This window comes from Falco naumanni, chromosome 8 (genome assembly GCF_017639655.2).
Source record: "Falco naumanni isolate bFalNau1 chromosome 8, bFalNau1.pat, whole genome shotgun sequence".
Taxonomy (NCBI): domain Eukaryota; kingdom Metazoa; phylum Chordata; class Aves; order Falconiformes; family Falconidae; genus Falco; species Falco naumanni.
The window spans coordinates 51,641,147-51,661,407 of NC_054061.1; the positions used below are offsets into that span (position 1 = coordinate 51,641,147).

Here is a 20,261-nt window from a genome sequence, read left to right on the forward strand (position 1 = left end):
AAGAACACGTGATTAGAAAGAAAGCAAGACAGAACTTAATTATTTTAACTGTCTACAAGAAATCATATCAAATCAGAACTACTATGTTATTAAGTAAATAACAAAATACTTTTAATATAGGAATTAGGTTTCCTTTTGCAGGCTCTACTCAGTCTTGATAAGCAATGAAATGTGTTTTTATGGTTTCCTTAAACACATTCTTATGTCACAAATGTCACATTGGTACTCCCATACTATCGTTTATTCCCTCAAAGGTACAACAGTCATTGGATTCTTATATGATGATGGCTTGGAAGAAATCAAAATAGCTCTATTTCCTCATATATAAAGGCTAACAGAAAATCTGTGCTGAACTTCTTCAATTTAATGCTGAGTTTAGAGTTCACCCCACCAGCCCTTTACCCTTCACCTACTTTAATTCAAGGGACACTATGAACTGACATCTTTTATTAACCACCCAGCGTACAATATACGGCAGATTCATAAAGCGTTATGTTTAACCCTCAGATCCAGAAGTCCACTAAAGGGTAATGATTTACATTTTACAACATAATCAAAACATCTCCTCCCTTTACATGCCACTTGGTAACTACATTCATAATTGCCTGACGCTACACCTCCTGCAACACCTCATTCTCACTGTGTTTTATACTAGTATCACTTTTCAGAAGAATTTAGATACTAACAGGAACCCTTACTGTAATAGGTTAAATATAACAAGTAGAGGAAGATTAATATTGTTAAAACCAAAAATTTGCACCGATGCCATCTGTCACCGATACCTTTAAGTGGCAGCAAAAGACAATGCTGCAAGCTAATAAATGTAAACACTTGAAGAAAGGTTCCTCAAAATAGTAGCTGAGGTTTGTTAAAGAGACTGACAAGCAGAAAAGACCCAGTGTTTAGATATACATATACGCTCACGCATTATTTGTTACTAGCTCTTCTAGATGAAAAATGCAAACCCAGAGATCACATTGATCTAAGCTCACCATCAATTCATCTATTCCCCACAGAATCATACCTAAAAGAATTGTATTAATCTTACCTATAATGAATACAAAGGCCAAAAACAAACCGCTAGAAGACAGCAAATGAGACAGAGAGATCAGATGGAAGTTTTACAACAAGGACACTGGAAAAACTCAGTCATGTGTCCTCCCTGACTGTGCCTTAGGATGAATTCTGCACTAAAAGTATAAATAGCATAGCAATTTGTATTGTACCTAAGTTTATTAGCAAAAGAAGTACTGCCTGATTAGTGTCTGACTGCTAGTCAGAAAATAGAAAACACTGCCATCAGTAGTCCAGAATTAAATTTCTAAGCCATTCCAATCTACTGAAGATACATAAATACTAATAAAACCCATTACGTAGAGTTGTCAGTGGTGTGGGCAACATCTTAGTCTGACAGAACAGCAGTCTTTCAATGTAAGTCTAGTGACTTTCTGTACTAAAGAGCCTCATGTAAATTTTGCATTAGAAATGTACACATTAAAAATGTGGAAGATATTTAGACTGTAAGGAAATAATTACCAGCATTATAATCAGCCACATTCACATAAAGCAGTCCAGAAACCTCTTCTGATTTATTATTTCTACTAGTACCAACAATGATAAAAATCTTAGTACTGAGCTCACAGCTGATCTGCTCTCAGGGAGTAGCAGCAAAGTTCAATTTTGGAGTACCATGCACCTAAGACCGACCCCCATACAAAGAAATTCCCTGACTATTACTGCTACCACCATACAGCACACTGAAGGGTCTGTTTATGTCAGAAGATTTCAAAACGATTCCTTTTGTTTGTACCATGGGAGAACGCAGCATGCTAATGCAATGTGTCACTCCTTAAAAATTACACTTGCTTCCAAAGTTGTATCAAACACATCATTTGTCTCAGAAACAGCTGCCATACTCTCCTTATTTTTCTTCTGAATTATTATTCTTCCTCGTGAAGAAGTGTCTCTTTTTACCAAGGGGAAACAGAAAGGATGCAGGGGAAAAAAAAACCAAAAAATCAGGAAGTGTATGTAGTCAGTCACATCATCTGCAAAGCCACTGCCACAGACGGCTTCAAAACTGAAGCAGCAGAAACTCTTGCCCTCTCCCATCCCCCACAAAAAAAGCGGAAAGAATATTTTCTGGGCAAACAGAGAGAATGAAAACTGAAGAGCTTGTTTACTATTTAAGTTCAAGGGAAGCTGCTCATTTCAAGGCACAAAGCCTATAAGTACTCCTATTTTCCTCCAATTTAACAATTCCTTCAAAGAATTCTGTTTTCAAATTACTTTTATTTAGATGACGCAAGGATGTTTGGATATGGTTTTACTTACTTTTCCACCTTCACAACATGTCTTAATACAAATTACCAAAGTCTACCACACAATTCCTGTTACAGTTTCCAAACATTTCAATGGGAACACAATGTTTTCATTGCACTTTCCTCTACAATACTTGAAGCAAGTGTTCAGCTGCTATTTTTCCTTGATGTGACCTACATAACAAGAGATTTGCCTCCATAGAGATAACAGTTACAACAGCTGTGGCTGATGTAAAACAATGGAGCTGTTTCATCAAATAGACGCTTCTTAAATATTAGATCTAGTCTTAATTGGCCTGATTATCTCTTTAAACCAATATTTGTGATAAGTATCAACCCTCCTATCCATCCACCACTAGTCTAAATCTATTTAGAAACAAAGTCTTTCTGCAATCTGGCACCAAACAAAGTAAAATAATAGAACAAAACATAAACAGTACACACATAATATAAACCAACCAAGTCCAGAAGTCCATAATGTGGGAAAACAAGTAAGTTACCATGTCTTCACAAGCCATTGCAGTCCAACCAACCAACTGAAATTGCTACGGGTAAAGTAGTATCACACACATTATTGCAACTGTGAGGCCAGGCACCTCCAAAGGCAATTTAAGCTAAGGCAGTCTAACAACGTGACTGAAGAGCAAAATTGTACAAATGTAGATGCTTACCAACAGCTAAATGAAAGGTAGGAAAGAGAGCAGTGGCTTGTGGTGGGGAGTCTTAACATAGAAGTCCTACAACTACAATTACAACTGAAAAAGGAAATTACAGTGTGAGAGAGAACACGTAACTTGGAATCTGATACCTCACAGGAAAAAATTCCTATATATAAAAGGAAGGAGGAAAGAAAAAACCACGGAAGGTCTTACACATAAGAAAGTCCGAAGAGAAAAAACACTTTGAAAAGTCATCTTTTCCTTTTTCAGGAAAAGTTCCGAACTGCTGCTAGAACTGTAAAATAAGGATTGCTGCTGAAGTGTAACTTGCAGATTGATCTTACAGTCCTGTGATATCTTTCTATGTATCCGAAATTAAAGTTTTCAGAAAAGCAAATAAAAACTCCCAACAAACATCTTCTAATAGACACCATGAGAAGAGAAAACAAAACAAAACTAAGAAGCAACAGAAAGCGCTGCTGGAAGAGTACAGAACACCACTGACCTCACAAAATTCCCTGATAAGAGTTCTAACTGAAGCTTTTTATACAGGTAGAACATCCAAAACAGTGAGAAAGAGCGAGACCTAACTAGCTTCTCTGGCACCTAGGCATAACAGCTGACCTTTTTGTTCCATTTTAGTCAGCCTCTTCCTCAGAAAGGACATTCATGGGATCTCCCCCATGCATACTTGTCTCTTCCCAAAAACTCAAACACACACAACTGATCGCAGGGGCTTCACCTACTTTTCGTGTTTCATTGAAAGTATTCCACACATTCAGACAGCAGTAAGAACAGACACACTACAGAAGTGTGTATATTCCTTTTGGAAGGCAATCTTGGCTATTGTCTTTACACAAGTAGTTCTTTTACATTTATATTTTTTTTTTCCTCTAGTAATTCAAAGCAATCCCTTGGTAGGGGAATGACTGAACTAATGTTGTTTCACAAAACCAACCTCAGAAAGGCCAAGACGCTCAACTTACTTCATCCTAGTGAACGAAAACATTTTTAATCCAAATAAACTCCCCTGAAGTGTGGGCCACAAGAAACCTAAATTATGATGCTGCTATAATGAATTCACTTTCTTTACATCTAGCATTTGTTAAACAGCTTATGTAAGCCATGCAGGCACGTAATGGAACACAAAGCCTTCTGTACTCTCTTACCATGCAGCGGTACCTTTTATAACTGCTGCAAAACCTTGGTAATTAATGTTGACAGGTCCATAGCTATTATTGTGTCACTCACCAAATTCTTAAAATAAATTCTACAGTGAAATTTAAGAGTGTAATGGAGTTCCATCCCTTCTCCCTAACCCAAGGAGGTGTTCACATCTGAACTCTTCAAGACTTTCCAATACACTGTTACAACAGTATTCATCATTTCCTTTCACACAAGCAGGCTTTAAGATTACTCTTCCATATAGCATTCTAACCAATTAAAGGGCAATGTAGTTCCAGATAAAACAAATCAATTTTTCCTCAGTTTTCACAGTGAGTTTAAATGTCCAATAAAGTTGACTGGAATATACCCGAAAGTTCAGCATCCAGTAGAGAAATCTCTTGACAATCTGAAGGCACCTGAAAGAGTCAGAAAACAACTGCTATGGCTCTAGTCCCAACCTTCTTGTTTACACAGCCTGGTGCATTATAGTATTTTTGGAGCTGAACAGATGGAACCCTTCTGAGAAGATGTTTTATATAAAAACACGAACAACAAGATCACATTCGATCTTTGCTCAGTAGATAAACCATAATAAAAATAACAATAAAGGCAAAGCATACACATTTCTCTATCTGAGTCTACTGCTAGGTGAAAATAATGTCCTCTAGCAGGGGCGGTTTGCAGACAGGTAAAGAGACATATGTGAAAACTGAACCAAAATTGGAGATTGCAGGACAGACCTCATAGTGTAGAAGTGAGGCCACCAACAGTGATGGGAAGGAGAGAGCCCATTAACAGGCAAGTAGAAGCTGAAGTCTGTGAAGCAAGTGCTAGAGACTGCAGAGGGGGAAAGTAAAAGATGAAAACTAGGTAGCTGGAAGATCTAGGGTCTTGAGTCATATATTTAGGAGAGCAGCAGCAAGAAAAGCACAGAAATTTAGAAATTAATTATGCCATAGACTCTTCAGTTCATAATTATCTCATCATCACAGAAAATTCAGTTAGCATTTCCAAGATTTAGCTGCAATTCGGTTCAGAAAACCGGGACGAAAAAACCCAACAAATACCACACAACAAAAAAACCACACACGTACACAAAAAAAAAAACCCAAACAAAAAAAAACAACCCAAAGAATCTATTAAGTCACATTTGTAAATTCACAACTTGAGGTTCTCAAATGTTAAGCAGGATAGCAGGATCATGAAGATTATGTTCAAAGCTATCCAACTGCTTCCCAGAAAAGAAAATCTGAAAAACATGAAGCTGTGTCTAAAGCACACAACTTACTGAACCAGTATCAAAGATCAGAAGCTATCATTTGTCTAACCTCGAGGTTCACTTGAATCTACAAAAAAACCCAAGGCTGCAGCTGTAGTAATGAACAAAAGCTATCATCAGCCAAAAATAGGAAAATCCAAGTTATTCTGTCATAGATTCTGACTGATACTCTGAAGTGGCCTGCATGGCTTCACAACCAGAGCCTCATGAGCAAAAATGAAGTTCCACTTCCATGTTCTCAGCTACCACTAAGTTTTCTCATTGAGTTGAAGAAGAAAATTGAAGTTAACTCAGTCTCTATCAAGCACTGGACTACACCACACAAAGCAATATAGAACAGGTTTAATTTTAAATTTTGGGCCAATACAAGTACTGCTCAGAAATGTGAACACACGGAAGCAATTAAATGGACACTACTCTTCTGTTTTCACACATCTTGTAAAACACTAGTGAAGTTAACACAAAACAGTAATCAAATGACTTGTTTCTTTCTATATGCTAATTCTTACATCCAGTAAAGAAGTTAGCATGGTTTCAACAAGTTTCTGTGCAATGATCAGAAGACGGTGCAACTTCTCCATCTAAAGTGGTCTGATGCATGCCTACACAAACAGCTTTTGAACTTGGATCTCAAGGCTAAGTCATCCTGTTCCTCATTCTCCAGGCCAGAGTCTGCATCTTGGGCAAGAATTTCTATAAAGTTCACAGGAAAAAGACAGTATTTTGTGATGTGTATAAAGTCTTTCAGATGACCGACTAACAGGACTCTCAAATGAAGGATATGCACATTCCTCAATCCAAATCCTTGGAAACTAAAACTTAAAAAAAACCCACACTGACCTAGAAAGCAGAAAAATCTAATTCAGAACCTAACCGCCTTTGTGGCACTGCTTTCTTACACTACAGACAAGCAACCATATGGTAATCTTGAAGGGGCATGTCTGAATTAAAAAAAAAAAACAAACAAAAAAACCCAAACCAAAAACCCACACCCAAAAAACACTACCCCACAAAGAAAATAAAAATTAAGTCACACAGACATTACCTTCAGTACTGCACCAATTGGTTATGGATGTCTCATTTGGCAGCACCGCTCCTCAAAGCCAGGATAATAAAAAACCCCCAAAGACAACCAAACAACAAAACAAAAACCGACACAGCAGTCTGGTTATAATCATTATTTTAGAATGAGGGAGCGACATCAGGAGAAGGGGCAGTGTTACAGGGAATCATGTTGATCCCAGACTTCTGCATATTACTCAGCTTTACCACGTGCAACTCCATAAAAAAGTAACCGTAAACTTCAGGATCTCAAGTCACAGATTTTTCCAGATTTGAGGATATTAACACAAAGCCTCACTCATGCATTGCCGAGTAAACTTTTACCCTAAGAAGAAAAAGGACTTACATATGTAAGCATCTGTTATCCTCAACCAGATGTTACATACTGCTTACATTTCACCGTTCTCAGTAAGTACGTTTCAATTCTTCAGAAACATTAAAAAGCAGTTTGCTACAAAATGCATGCCGTTCCCGCACTATTTTCTATCTGCACTGTACTGCAGAGCAAGCTCGTCATCACTCTCAAGTTCACACATCCTTCTGCAGGGTTCGTGCTGAACGTAACTACTAAGGGAGAGAGTGAGTACTTTTTTCCTACGTCTACGCGCAATGCCAACAGCACCAGCTAGTTTTCCAATCGCAAGCTTGCGGACACCGGATGAACACCCCGTAGCGCCCGGCAGGAGATGCACGGAAAGGCGAGAAGACGCGCAGGCTTTGCAGCAGCCCTCCGACAGCAAGCTCAGCGCTCGCCCGTACGGTGCGCCCGGAGCGCAGCTCCGCCGCGGGCTGTCTCCCCGGCACACCGGGCGCCGCAGCACCCAGGCGACCCGCCGGGCTGCCCCGTCCCCCCCCAAGGCCAGGCAGCCGCCCAGCGGCAACAACGGCGGCGAGCCCGCCGCGCCGCTGCCAGCCGGGGCGGGACCGGAGGGGCACAAGCCCGGGCACGGCCCCGGGCCCCGCCGCAGCACGGCGCGCTCGGAGGCACGGCGCCGGGCACCCCGCCGCCCCCCGCCCCGCAGAGCGCTGGCCGCGCCGCCTCACGCAGCCCCCCGGGCGGCGGGCGCCCTTCGCCGCTGCCCCGCGCCCCCGTGAGGGCCGGGCCGGCGGCAGGTGCGCGGCGGGGCGGGCCGCCGGGAGCGCTCACCTTTGCAGACGGGGGAGCTGGGGCTCTTCCTCTCCGGGGAGCTCCTGCCTTGCTCCGGCGAGTGCCGCCGGTGCCGGACCCTGCCCGCCGCCGCGGCGCTGCCCTCCGGCAGCGGAGAGGAGCAGGGCGAGGGTCCGCAGCCCGGCGGCGGCGGGGGGGGGCGGCGGCGGCAGGTGGTGGGAGCGCGGGGGGCTGCCGCGCGCCCCGCCGGCACGCGTGGGGCTGCCCCGCGAGGAGGAGGCGGCGGCGGCGCTGCCCCCTCCCCCCGGCGTCTGCGTGGCCGTGGCGGGGCCGCCGCGCGCGCCGTTGCCGGTGGGCGCCGCGCGCGTGGGGCTGACGCTGCGCGAGGCGGGCGCCGCGCGTGGGAGCCCCCCGCCCAGGGCGCCCGCGCCGCCGCCGCTCCTCGTGGGGCTGCCATGTTGCTGCTGCTGCTGCTGCTGCTTGAGCTGGAAGGGCACCGTGGCCCGCATGGGCTGCAGGCGGCTGCTCGCTCCCGCGCCGCCGCCCGCCGCCGCCGCCGCCGCGCCCCCTCCCCCGAGGGAGGTGGCGGGGGTCGGGGAGCCGCTGCGCCTCACGCGCTGGTGGGACATTGTCCGTTGGGAGCCGGGGCTGGCGGAGGGCCGTCGGTGGCGGGGGAGGAGCGGCGCGGGCGGGTCCTCGCGGGGATCCAACGCCTCAGGCGGCGGCGGCGACAGCAGCAGCAGCACCGGTGGCGGCCCCGTAACCTCCCGGCCGCCGTCCCCGGCCCGGGGCTGCCCGCGCTGCCTCCGCAGCCTCCGTGCGCCTCATCAACAATAGTGCCCCGGCCGCCCGCCCCGCCCCCCGCGCCCTCCCATTGGGCGCGCCGCCGCTCGGCTCGCGCAGATACGGCGCGCCCATTGGCTGCGCAGCGCGCTCCGGACTGGCCGAGCCTGCGCGGGGAGGGGGGAGCGGCGCTTAAAGCAACACGCGGCCCCCGCCGCTGCGGTGCCGCACGTGCCGCGGGGCCCCGGTCCCGCAGGGCCCCGGGCGGGGGACGGTGGTCGGGGGGCTGTGAGAGCGCCCCTCGGCATCCTGCGGCAGCGCCGGGCCTTGGCGAGCTGCCCCCGTCACGCGGGGAGCGCGGCCGGGATGGCGGCGCCCCGCTCCCGGGGCCTGGCCCCGCGGAACGGCCGGGCGCGAACCGCGGGCCCCCCGCCCCCGTCGCCCGTAGCTCTGGCTGCACGGTGCGAGGGGCCGGGGGCTCAGCAGCGCGACACCCAATCGCCTGGCCACCAGCTGGGCGCTGCCGCTGTGGCGTCGGCGACGTGGGCAATATCCAGGCAGATCTCACCGTGTCCCCGTAACCGCCAGGATTGTCACTGCGCTCCCCTGGGTTAGCAGCGTCCCCGCCGCGATCCTTCAAATAGCCCGCTGGAGCGCCGACACCCTCTTAGCCTGGTTCACGCACCAGAGCAGTGAGCATGGCACAAAACAGGCCTTAGTTCACATATGGGTTACGTAGGTGCAAGGTAAACGTGCTTCAGCACCTTCAAGACGTGAAGGAATCGTCTCTCTGTCTTTATTGCAGGTGCCTGTTCTGGGCCAGCACAACTTCCCCAAAGTCTTCTCTGTGCTGCGCTGCAAGTTGCGTGTTGCAATTGCATACCGCTGCGGTGCTACAAATGGTGTGGCAAGAAATCACATAGCATTCTTTCCTTCAGCTCGGCTGTGCTTGGCTTTGGGGCTTTTTTTCCTCTTCCCCCAGTCTCCTTCGCTGTTTCTGATTGAATCCAGCTTCCCTTCAAAAGCCCCGAGCTCCATCCTTGTGGCTGGCCAGTTTCACAAACCCCAAAAGTCAGACGATGTGCACAGGCCCTTCCGCAAGGTGCCTAGGCACTGGCCCACCTAAAGGCTTGGAAGGTAAAGCCCTTGTCAGAGTCAAGAGCTTTTTATGAGAAATCAGACTGGCAAAAGAGACCGGGATGGACGCATCTCCAGTGATGAGGTTGTAATGAAGTTAGTTTTTGCATCCTGGATTAATTAAATGTCTTTTGAAGGACGTTAGGCTTGCTTAACAGGTACTGTAAATACTAGTAATATGGCCCACAGGGTAGATGGATGGGTCAACCAAAACTGGCTGCAAGAGCTGTGCCCCATCTTGAGGATTATCCAGGGCTACCCCCTGAAAGCGGCTGCATCAAGGGGAGGCACCAGAAGCCTGGCAGACACCATCAGTCCCATGGTATCCCTTTTTTAAGTGTGCAATTTACTGAAGTCACCTTATAGATTACATGCTTAATGCCACTTTCCCAGTCCTTTCCATCACAAGTGCTGCTGATATGATGCGGCATCAAAATCTCAGATAACCCGCTTTGTGAAATACCTGGGAGATGGTCCTCTCTGAGCCAGGAATGGCTGAGCAGTCGAGAACAGTATGGGCTGTGTGCTGCTGGCATTGGAGGTGAAGGGGTCTTGTCATTCCCTCGGTGACTCCATGTATGTATGGAAAAAGAGAACATGAGCTTCATAGTGCTCCACAGCAACCCAGCATGCTTGGAGAAATAAATGGAACCAGTCTGCTGCTTTGTCCTTCCACAGTTTCTGTGACTCATCTTGTGGGGCAGCACAGCAGAAGACGTTTTTGTGAAGGGGGAGAAAATAGTCTGAATCCTGAAAGTCAGTTTTGCCATAAAACAAAGTAAAGGGACCTGCACCAGACATCCAGTTTTTTAGGAATAAAACAGCAAGATGGATGTTATTAGATCCCAATGGATGTGATCAACAAAAGACAGGAAAGGTGGTGGTGATTAACTGGGATGTATTGGAAAGTGTGGAACCTGGGCATGACATAAATGGTATAGAATAAGGGGTAGATATAGTCCTGGTTTTGGCAGGGATAGAGTTAAATTTTCTTCCTAGCAGCTGGCACAGTGCTGTATTTGGGATTTAGAATCAGAGTAATGTTGATAACACGCTGATGTTTCAGTTGTTGCTAAGCAGTGTTTACACCAAGTCAGGGGCTTTTCAGCTTCTCACACCACCCCACCAGCGAGCAGGCTGGGGGGGCACAAGAAGCTGGGAGGGAACACAGCCAGGGCAGCTGACCCAAACTGGCCAAAGGGATATTCTATACCATATGACATCATGCTTGGTATATAAATGAAGGGAAAACTGGCTGGGCATTGGTTGGCAGGTGATGAGAAACTGCCTTGTGCATCACTTGTTTTGTGTATCCTAATTCTGTTGTTGTTGTTGTTGTTATTATTATGTTCCCTTCCTTTTCAGTCCTATTAAACAGTCTTTATCTCAACCCACTGATTTAACTTTTTTTTCCTTCCGATTTTCTCCCCCATCCTGCTGTGAGGGGCAGGGGAGTGAGTGAGCAGCTCCATGGTATTTAGCTGCCTGCTGGGTTACACCATGACAGCAGCCCCGGACAGCGCACAGTTACCCTAAAACAGGTTAACCTATGCAGCGTTTATTTCACTTCTTTGCTGCAGTTTTCAGTCAAAAGCAGAAGATGCAATCCCCTTTGCAGTCATTCCTGCTGTGACAGCACCCACTGCCAGTGCCAGTATGGTTGCTCAGCAGGCTTTCATCCCTTGGACAGTTTATCCTCCCCAGAAATACTGGGGTTGTTTGGAAGCAACATGCCACAAAGAAATTTTTAAGGCATTCTAATTCCTGCTGCTGTTTTGAAGAGGCCAAAAATTAAAGGTATTGATTCATGTTTATTTGCATGATGCATATTACAGAGCCAAGTCACGATTTTTGAATGCAGAAGATATCTGTGACAATTAGAGTACTTCCCACATTGTTGGGCACTGTAGAAATGCCACTGCTCCACGCAGTTGTTAGGAGAATATAAAGCAACGTGTTTATGTACACTGCTCATATGTATACTGTACAACTCTAAAGCAGTTTTATTGCTTTACCAGCATTAGACATGAAAGTTCAACATGTAAAGTCATGTACTGAGACCTAATCAAACACCATGTACTTCATACATTAATTTGTTTAAACTGTAACAAATGTGTTACAACAGGATCTTACTCCTACACCTTATGGAAATAATGGAAGCAACTACAGCAGGATTATGAGTTACTTGAAAATAGTTTTGAAACCTTTTTTTTTAATTACTCAAACAAACCCAAAACAAAACCCCAGCCCCAAATAACTTGGATCCTGATCACCCCCAGACTCTCCTTGTAATTCACACATGCACACCCACCCTGCAAGCTCTGGGTTTTGTTTCAGCTGTTGAACTCCTTATTGCCTTCAGACGTTGTCAAACGCTGCCCAGGCCAACTCTGAACACATTTCCACATTTCACATGCAACCTTTAGGCTGGGGTTTCTTCACATCCATTACGCCCTTACTCTGGTCATAATACCTAATGTGCTGGTGCCAACAGCGATCCAAAAAGTAGGAATGAAACTCGCCACAAAGGCTGTGAGCCTTCTATCAGTATCGCTTGAACCAGCATTTTAGTGACCTCAGTCACTTTAGTGACTCCAAACTCACTGGAGTCACGTGTGATCCCACATACACAGGGTGCAAGGATCCATTGATCGCTCGTCTCCAGCTCCTCTCTGGCTGGTAGGTTAACCAGCCCGTTGGCCTGCAGGAGCTGAGCAGGTCCCAGTGTGCTCACATCCCGTGCTGAAGTGACACCCCGGGGGTGATGCACACTTTGTGCTGCTTTGTAGTCACTGTGGGGAGAGTAAATCTAGGTATTGCAGGCATCCCCTCATGTGCAAGGTGCTGGTGCGTTCTTAAAATACGGTGTGTAGTAAAAGCCGCAGGTACAAACACATCAGTCCAAGTGCTGGAAGCGTATCAAGAGTGCCCTCGAAGGCAGACTGATAAAACACACAGAGCTGCACTAACAAATTTGCAACCTACTAAAAATAGGGATGTAAACAAGTCAGGGAGGCGGTCAAAATAGTAACCATAAATGAAAAGCAGAGAAACAAGGGTCAGAGGTTTAAGTTCATAGGCCCAAATCCCTCTGTGTGGCTATGAAAACAGCTAATACTCAGGGAGTTTTGTTGTACGAAGGACTGAACGTTTATGAGTAGAATCACCCACTGCTCATGGTAATATATGTGAAAAACGTACTGTTAAAAATAATACTAATCATAGCGAACATTATGGAAAATGATTGTGCTCCAAGTAGCTTCAGCTATGTTCTTACTCCAAAATTAAATTAATGCAAAACAGCACATTTAAAGGAGCAATCTACTGCCTGAAATTGTTTTTCTACCTACAGTTGATGCAAGCCATATTGAAGGTTGAAAGACTAAAGATTCTGAGCGTCTAATCTAAACATTAGATTATGCCCCAGGATATTTCATTGCATTTCTCATCTCTTCCCTGCAGAGTGAGTTTGTTTTGCTTGTTCATGTGGGTGTTCAACATCAACAGGAGGAAAAAAAATTAAAAACAGGACAAATACAATAGAATTTGCTTCACACAAAACCTGTAAGATCCTAATTAATATTCCAGAATATCTGGGGGGATTTGAGGAGGCAAGCAGATTGAAATAAGGTATTAAGATTAAAACAATAAAAAACAACAGATGGGACCTTGGACATAAATCAAACTACATGCAATAAGCAAAAGACAACTTCAAGCAAAATGCGTTCCTGCCACATTTTATGAAGTACAATCTTTACGAAAAGTTGTCATATAAATAACATCCTGAGGCTTCAGTGCCTCACTGGTGTTAAGATAACACATTTTTGACAAACAGACCCAGTTCCTCAGTGCTACACTTAACTGCAGGCTTGAGAGATGTTTCCACCGCGTGGTCATGGCGCACATCATTACCCGGGAGAAGTGTGAAGTTAATTTCTTTAGAAGCCAGTGCGAAGTGCACCTACATGCAACCTGTGTTTTACAGGCACACAGATCAACTTTCTGACAACATGTTAAATGACAGCAGCAACACTAAGCAATACCCTGGTCGTGAGTGCCCGGCTGCTGCAGGAGGATGGTGACTGGAGCCAAGCTCGGCTCGCCAGGAGTTCCCACCGGCTGAGGGTGACCGCAACTGTTCCTGGGCTCTGCTGAGGGAGCACAGTGAGCAGCAGAAAAGGCATATTGTCCAGCACATTTCTGACTCTTTGGTTTCCGTAACACCGAGAGAAGTGGCCTGCTTCATTTAAGCAAGACAGTTTAATCTCCTCCAGGTATCCTGCAAGAAAGGTGCTAAATGATTATTTGCACGTCATTCCTCCCCTTCCACAATGAAAATTTCCTTCCTTTTAGAAAGCAAGTAGTTTTCCTTTTAAATTATCTTAAAAAAACTTAATATTTTTAGTATGTATTTACAGAACTTGCAAATACAACACAGAGATTTGTCTGTATTTGTGCTGTATATAGAGATTAACATGTCACTGTATTTCTAGTCTCAGGGCAGAAGAATGCGTACAAAGTATAGAAGGAAACACTTGGTTTACAAGCATTAGACACTGATTGCTCCTACAGACCACCGGCACAGTTTCTGTACTGTGAGTATAATGGAACTATGTACTGTAAAATATTTATTTGAATTGTTGATGTAATTAATTTGACAAATGACAATATTTCAACAACAGATTTTATGGCCGTATGGTAGGATGATAAACATCCCGTGTTCGTGATGAATAGGCATAGAACTACAGACACTCTTCACTTCAGAGAGCAGAAAGTTCACTCCCGATTGAGGCCTATAATCTTATTTTGCTTCTGTTTGTTTTTATAACAATTAGAAAAGCTAAAGAGATTGTGAAGAGTGTGTTGGCATGGCTTATCCATGCACTGAGAGGCAGCAAGAAAATGGTTTTGCATCTCTCTCCACATACATATACTAGCCCTGTAGCTGATTGACTTCAGCCGGGTGTGTGATGAGATGGAAGCATGGGATTCTCTCATTTGGGAAAACACCTACTTAGAAAGAATGGATCAAGCAGTGTTGTGAGTCCTCCCTGCACGCAGCCACGGGAGGCAGCGGGGCTTTTAGCTCGTCTGGTTACACCTCAGCCAGACATCGGTTTTGCCTCCACTGTCCCATCCTGCCCTCATGCATTGCACGTGGCATTTGGCCTGGCCTCGCCGCCTGGAGAGCGTCACAGAGAGGACACCATCTGTGAGGAGATGAAGAAAGCGCAGCTGGGTCCCAATCCCTGCTGCTGTCAGCAGCCGGAGCCTGCTCCCGCGCTCAGGCAGGGGTCGGGCTGGCTGCGGCAGGAGCGCGGCTGGCACGGCTAGGTGACCCTTCACGGCGGCCAGCCTGCAGCTTGTCTCTGGTCCTCGGGGCAGGGACCAGTAAATCCTTGGACTAGGTCTGCTTGGTGTCCATCTACAGAGGCCCCAGCAGCCTGCCCAAAGCAGCTGATGCGCCCACCCGACCCGTGTGTCGCCTGGCTTCCCCCGCCGTGCCTGCAGCTCGCACAGACCCTTCTGCTGCCCGGGAAGCACAGCGGGACGGCCACCCTCCTGCCTCCCCCGGCAGAGCACACCGGCCTGCTGCCTGCGTGCCGAGGAAAAACCCAACGTGCAAGAGCTGAGCTCTGCCACACGCCAGCACGGAGCCAGAGGCCCCCCAGCTGGCATCCCACCAGGGGCGGCCCAGGAACCCACCTGCCCTTCCTCTTGCTTCCACTGCTGGTTGGCAGCAGGAGGACCCGTGGTATCTCCCGTGGCTGGCTGCTGTGGCTAGCGGTGCCCAAATCGAGCCCTTCTCATGCTGCTGCTTGCTTCTGCCTGCAAATACCTCGCGCCTCACTTGCGATGTCAGTTCGTGGCCTATGTAAGCAGGTGGGAACCGCTGCTTGCCTGTGCTTTACAAGCACATTTCTACCCCTCACGATCACAGAGTAAAGCTCAAACACATGACTGACCTGCGTTCTGGTTTTCCAGAAGCAAACAGTAAATAAAATTAGCCTGCTTAACAGTGATTTTAAACCAGCTGTTTCTGAGGCCTGATTCAGAAATGTAATGGTCCAAGAAAATCCTTGGCATGGCAACAGAAATGCAGGCTCCCAGTGAATTCTTTCTACCTCAGGACAGATCCAGCAAGGCCTCTCTCCTGCAGGAGGTTCTCCAGCCACACGTACGTGCCCTGGCTGCGGCAGTAGAACTGAGTGTGCAGCAGTGGCTACTGCTTGGGCTAGGGTCAGACCTACAGCTTGCTGCAATGAGTTGTGTCAGATCTGATTTTTTAACTAATCCAGAGACCTGAAGGTGCTGGAAGTTACTCTTCACAATGTATCTGCAGGGCTCAATTACTACCTTTCCAATAAGAGGAAAGGGGGAAGGGGAGAAAGAGGGAGAAAGGGAGAAAAGAGATGGAGAAAACATGTATAATAATTTCATTATGGCAGACTGGTAAAATACCAGTTACTGCAACTGTCAGTAACAAAACCAGGAACAGAGCACAAACTAACCTCACTTCTGCACACAGTTGCATGCACATGAAAGTACTGTATGAAAACCGTATTTCTGGTCATTCTGATTAGGAATTCTGGTGGCCTGTGGTGCGAACTTCTCACAAACAAAGGCTACACTAAGCAATAGGGGAAAGCGAAAAAGCCTGTACCATTCCTAGGAGCTGCTTGCAGGCCTGTTGCAAGCAGTGATGCTAATAGAATGAGCTGCACAACCCCTGTACCCTCTTTATCACAATGCCCTGTGCTATCCTTTCCTATTAGCACTCGGCAAGAACAAATAGGGCCAAAGAGAAATACTTTCCTGCTGTGTTGCTGACTCCTGAAACAAATATCTCTATCCTTCCTCCATGTTCTTTCCCCTTCCTCAAATCCACCTCGTGCGCTTGAGACACTGCCTGCTGGCTTTTGCCCATCTTCTGCCCAAACCGTGCCTACTCTGTACTGGGCATACGTCCTCATTCTCAAAAGGCACTTGGACCATGATAGAGGGTCTTGGGAGGCTCCTGTCTTTCCCATCAGGACTTGAAATGTGCCTGGGTCAGGTGTTTCCAACCTTTCTCAACATTTGCATCCTTAACATTTTTCCAGTGCCCATGCGAGCCCCATCTAGAAACGCTGTTTGCTCAGACGCTCAGACTTGCTTTCCTTAATCATCTTCCACAGACCAGCTGTCCTCAGGCAGCGTTATTAGTTGTTTTTGTAAAAGAGGGATGAGTGATCCCCAAAGCATGACTTTGGCTCAGATCACCATTTGTGGATTTCTCACAGACTTTCCCTATGGTACTGAGAGATGAAAGAAGAAGATCCCCTGACATAAAAGCAGAAGACCCAAGTGCATTTAAATTCTAGGAATCAAAATGTTTCAACTTCTTGTTGGATGGAGAATGACAACCTTTCAGGCTAACATGAAAAGCTGAATTTATACAGATACAAACATTTTGGTATAGTCAAGTTTTCCTGCCTGTGGAAAATTAACCTTCTTATCCAATAGAACGTGCCTTGGGTCATGGCAGCGAGCAGATGTCTATAATCTCCTGCACGTGGAGAATTTCCATAACATCAGAATTAGCAAGAAGTAAATGGGGAAAAAAACCCTGAATGGAAACAAATGGAAGACTGACGTGGCTGCGTTCCACAAAGTACATTCTGCAGCTGCATCGCTGCTCTGGAACAAAGGGGAGTATAATTATTGTTGTTTTACGTTCATTTCCCATTTAGCAAAGCAAAAGCTGAATAAAAGTGGCTGTTATTTCTGCAGGAAAGAGCTGGCTGAGGTGAGTATATGAGGTCACACAAGGAAATCTATGAGGAGACTATTGCTTATGCCTGCATAGCTCATGCACCCAGTAAAAAATATATCGGTAAAATTCACCAGTTACATTTTGTTATTGCAGAGCTCAGTCAAGGCTTCTCGGATGCCCTGGGAATAAGACTCAGCCACACCTGCCGGGGTAGGGCAGGACTTGGCTGCTTTTGCTGTCGGCAAGGAGTGGTGATTGCCAGAGAGAGAACATCTCCTTCTGTCACAGCTGCCCGCCAGCCTTTCTTGGTGGCAGCAGCCCCTCCATCCAGGGCACTAGCGACGGAGGAAAGGGCATGCAGGAACTCTTGTTATTTCTGCACGGATCAGGTCAGCATCCTTCCCCATCTTGCTGCAGTGCTGCCACCACCCTCTCTGCCCCACTCCAGAGGCAGGATGGCCAGCAGGGCAGCGGGGAACTGGCCTGTTGTGTCCCAGGGAAGCCAGAGCTTCATGAGGTTCTCAGAGCTCCTGGCGTCCCTGGGGCCTCCTGACCCTCCCTGACTAGGCTACAACCTCAGGAGAAACCCAGCTTTCTTGGAGCCGTTTCTGGGAAGGCTTGAGAGGTCTCAGGCTCCCGCCAATGTCATTGAGGCCTCTGGATACAAAGAGCTTTGTGGGATTGTCCTTAGAGCCCCACACGCAGGTAATAAGGCCTGGCCGGCCAGCCTCTGTCTCCTGTGGGCCGTATTGCTCGGCCATCTTGAGCCGCCAGCAAGCCACTGCCTGTAAGCAGAGCGCTCTCCTTCAGGGAGGGACCTTCTCCTTGTAGCAACTGCCCTCAACTCCTAATCCTTTTCTAAAGGCAGAACCCCCCCAGGCAGCTGCAAATCCAGCCTGGAACACGGAGTCTGCCCCCTGCTCACAGGGGAAGCAGGGCTCGCCACCGTCCCCCCCTGCAGCCAGGGCTTTCTAGGTTCGTTTGTGGGACCGGGGCGATTTGCCGCACAGGCAGGTGCTCAGCCACACGCTGCTGGCCTCGCTGTGTCGCTGCCTCCTGATCTATGAGAACAAGAGATGCAGCTCCTCAGTCTGCCTCCTTCCTTTGCGTTTTGGAGGTAGTTCTTTGGCTACAGAGGTGTAAGACTGGCACCACTTTATTTGCTTGCAGAAATCATCACTGTGGATAGAGAAAAATAACAAGAATTAAGTATGGAGAAGAGATACAAACAATGAAGCAACCAGGGTGGAGGATGGGTCCCACCCATCTGTGTGTGATGGGAAGCGCTGGAGCCAGCGGGGTCCCACAGTACAGTGCTCTAAGGTGCAAGGTGCGTGTTGACACACAAGCACTGTGGGGTCTGGGATGCTCATGCTGTGGAGCTGGTGCTGATGTGCAACCCCTTCCCGAGGCCAAGGCAAACCCAGGAACGCTGGGAGTGGAACCAAAGGAAAAGGGGCTCACTGCTCCGGTGACGTGGCACTAAGCTGTGTTTCGTAGCGCTTTGTGTAAGGCTGCCTCAAAGCTGTGGCAGCTGTGGCGGCTGTTGCTCACGTGAGCTTGCAGGGTGGTGGCAGCGCCCTTCTTCTGAGCTCCAGAAGGAGAACCGAGGAGACCCGAGTCCCCTCCACATGGCAGAGGGGCTGCCCCAGAGCCCAGCTAGCTTTGCATGGCTGGAAAGGGAGCGAAAGGTGGGGCTTGTTTCCTGTTTAAAGGGAAGACTTAATAGTTTCCTTCTGGTCAGGAAGGTGACTTAGTGGGGGTGATACTCAGTTCTCGGGACCATTTTGCATGCGTTTCCCTTTGTTCTCCACACGGACAAGCATCCACATCCGACAGCCCGGCACCCTGCTGCCTGCCTTAGCGGCAATCTGGCCATGGGGCACCAACTCCCTCACGCTTAGGAACGGTCACACTGGAGATAAAAAGATGAGGTCAAGTGGACGGCCTCACCTGCGTACAGGCAGAGTGTAGCTACCGTTTGTGTGGCAGCGATTCCAGGTAATGGCTCAGCTTGAAGTGCCTCACAGGCACGATCGGAAGAAGGGAAAGCAGTGGAAGAGCTCTTCATTGCAAAGTAACAAATCCCAGACAACTCCTTCAAAATGAAGGTCTCGCATCAGGAGCTGAAAAACACCAGGAAGCAAAACAAAGGAGACCGTGGTGAAGATAAGAGCCGCCTCTTCCCAGCACATTCCCTGCAGGAGGCACAGCAGCCAGCTCCTGGCTCAGGCCCGTCAGCGGGGGACACCTGCAGGGTTCTGCTACTGACTTCAGCCATCTCTTCTGGTTCTGTCGGACAGGACAGCCACTCTGGGCTGGGAAAGCTCCTGCCTGCGAGCATGCCCTGACATTGCCTCCTCACAGGGAGGGGAAGGAGTGCAATAGTTCGTGTGGGAAGGACAGGGAGCCGCTATTTTAATTCTTTTCCCACCTACAGAGGTTGTTGCTTGCTGTGTTCCCCTCCCCACATGCCTGGTTGCCCCCAACCTTGACTTCTAGCCAAGTGCAGCCCAACCAAAATAGGAGGAATTTTAACACCTTTTTATCCTGTCTTCTTTTTTGTTTTTCGTTGTTTTTTTTTCTTTTCCCTCTTCGTTTTTCTGCATTTAAGCAGGCAGACAAGGTGTGACAAGAAGCCACCTGTAAGGCCTGCTGCTCTGAAATGCCTACAAAACTGTGCTTAGCTGCCAACACCAGCACCTCACCCGCTGCCCGGTGAGAATGGGCAAAGCGCAAGCAGAGGCACCGCATTGATGCGCAGTGACGAGCCCCAGTTATCTCACACTTCTACCTGGTGACGCTGCCGTGTGCCATCTGCCACATGCCTCAGGTGCCTGCAAGTCCCACGCAGCCCTCCGTTACGAAGCAGTTCCTTATCCCTTAACAAAACACAGCTGCAGCAGGAGCTTGTTTTCCTCTCACTCCTGTGAGCATGTCTTATTACTCGTGGACAATAATCCCATGAAAAACCCACAAAAGACCATGC

At 47.6% G+C, this 20,261-nt stretch overlaps 1 protein-coding gene across 1 annotated transcript in view; it reads right to left on the bottom strand.

Annotated features, from left to right (window-relative positions):
* The window catches only part of FAM117B (family with sequence similarity 117 member B), a 28,511-nt gene extending 20,101 nt beyond the window's left edge, over positions 1-8,410 (bottom strand). Inside the window, 2 exon segments of the mRNA XM_040604593.1 lie at positions 7,636-7,777; positions 7,779-8,410. Coding sequence (XP_040460527.1) covers positions 7,636-7,777; positions 7,779-8,225 — 589 coding nt within the window. The 5' untranslated portion in view covers positions 8,226-8,410.
* Between the last annotated feature and the right edge of the window lie 11,851 nt (positions 8,411-20,261).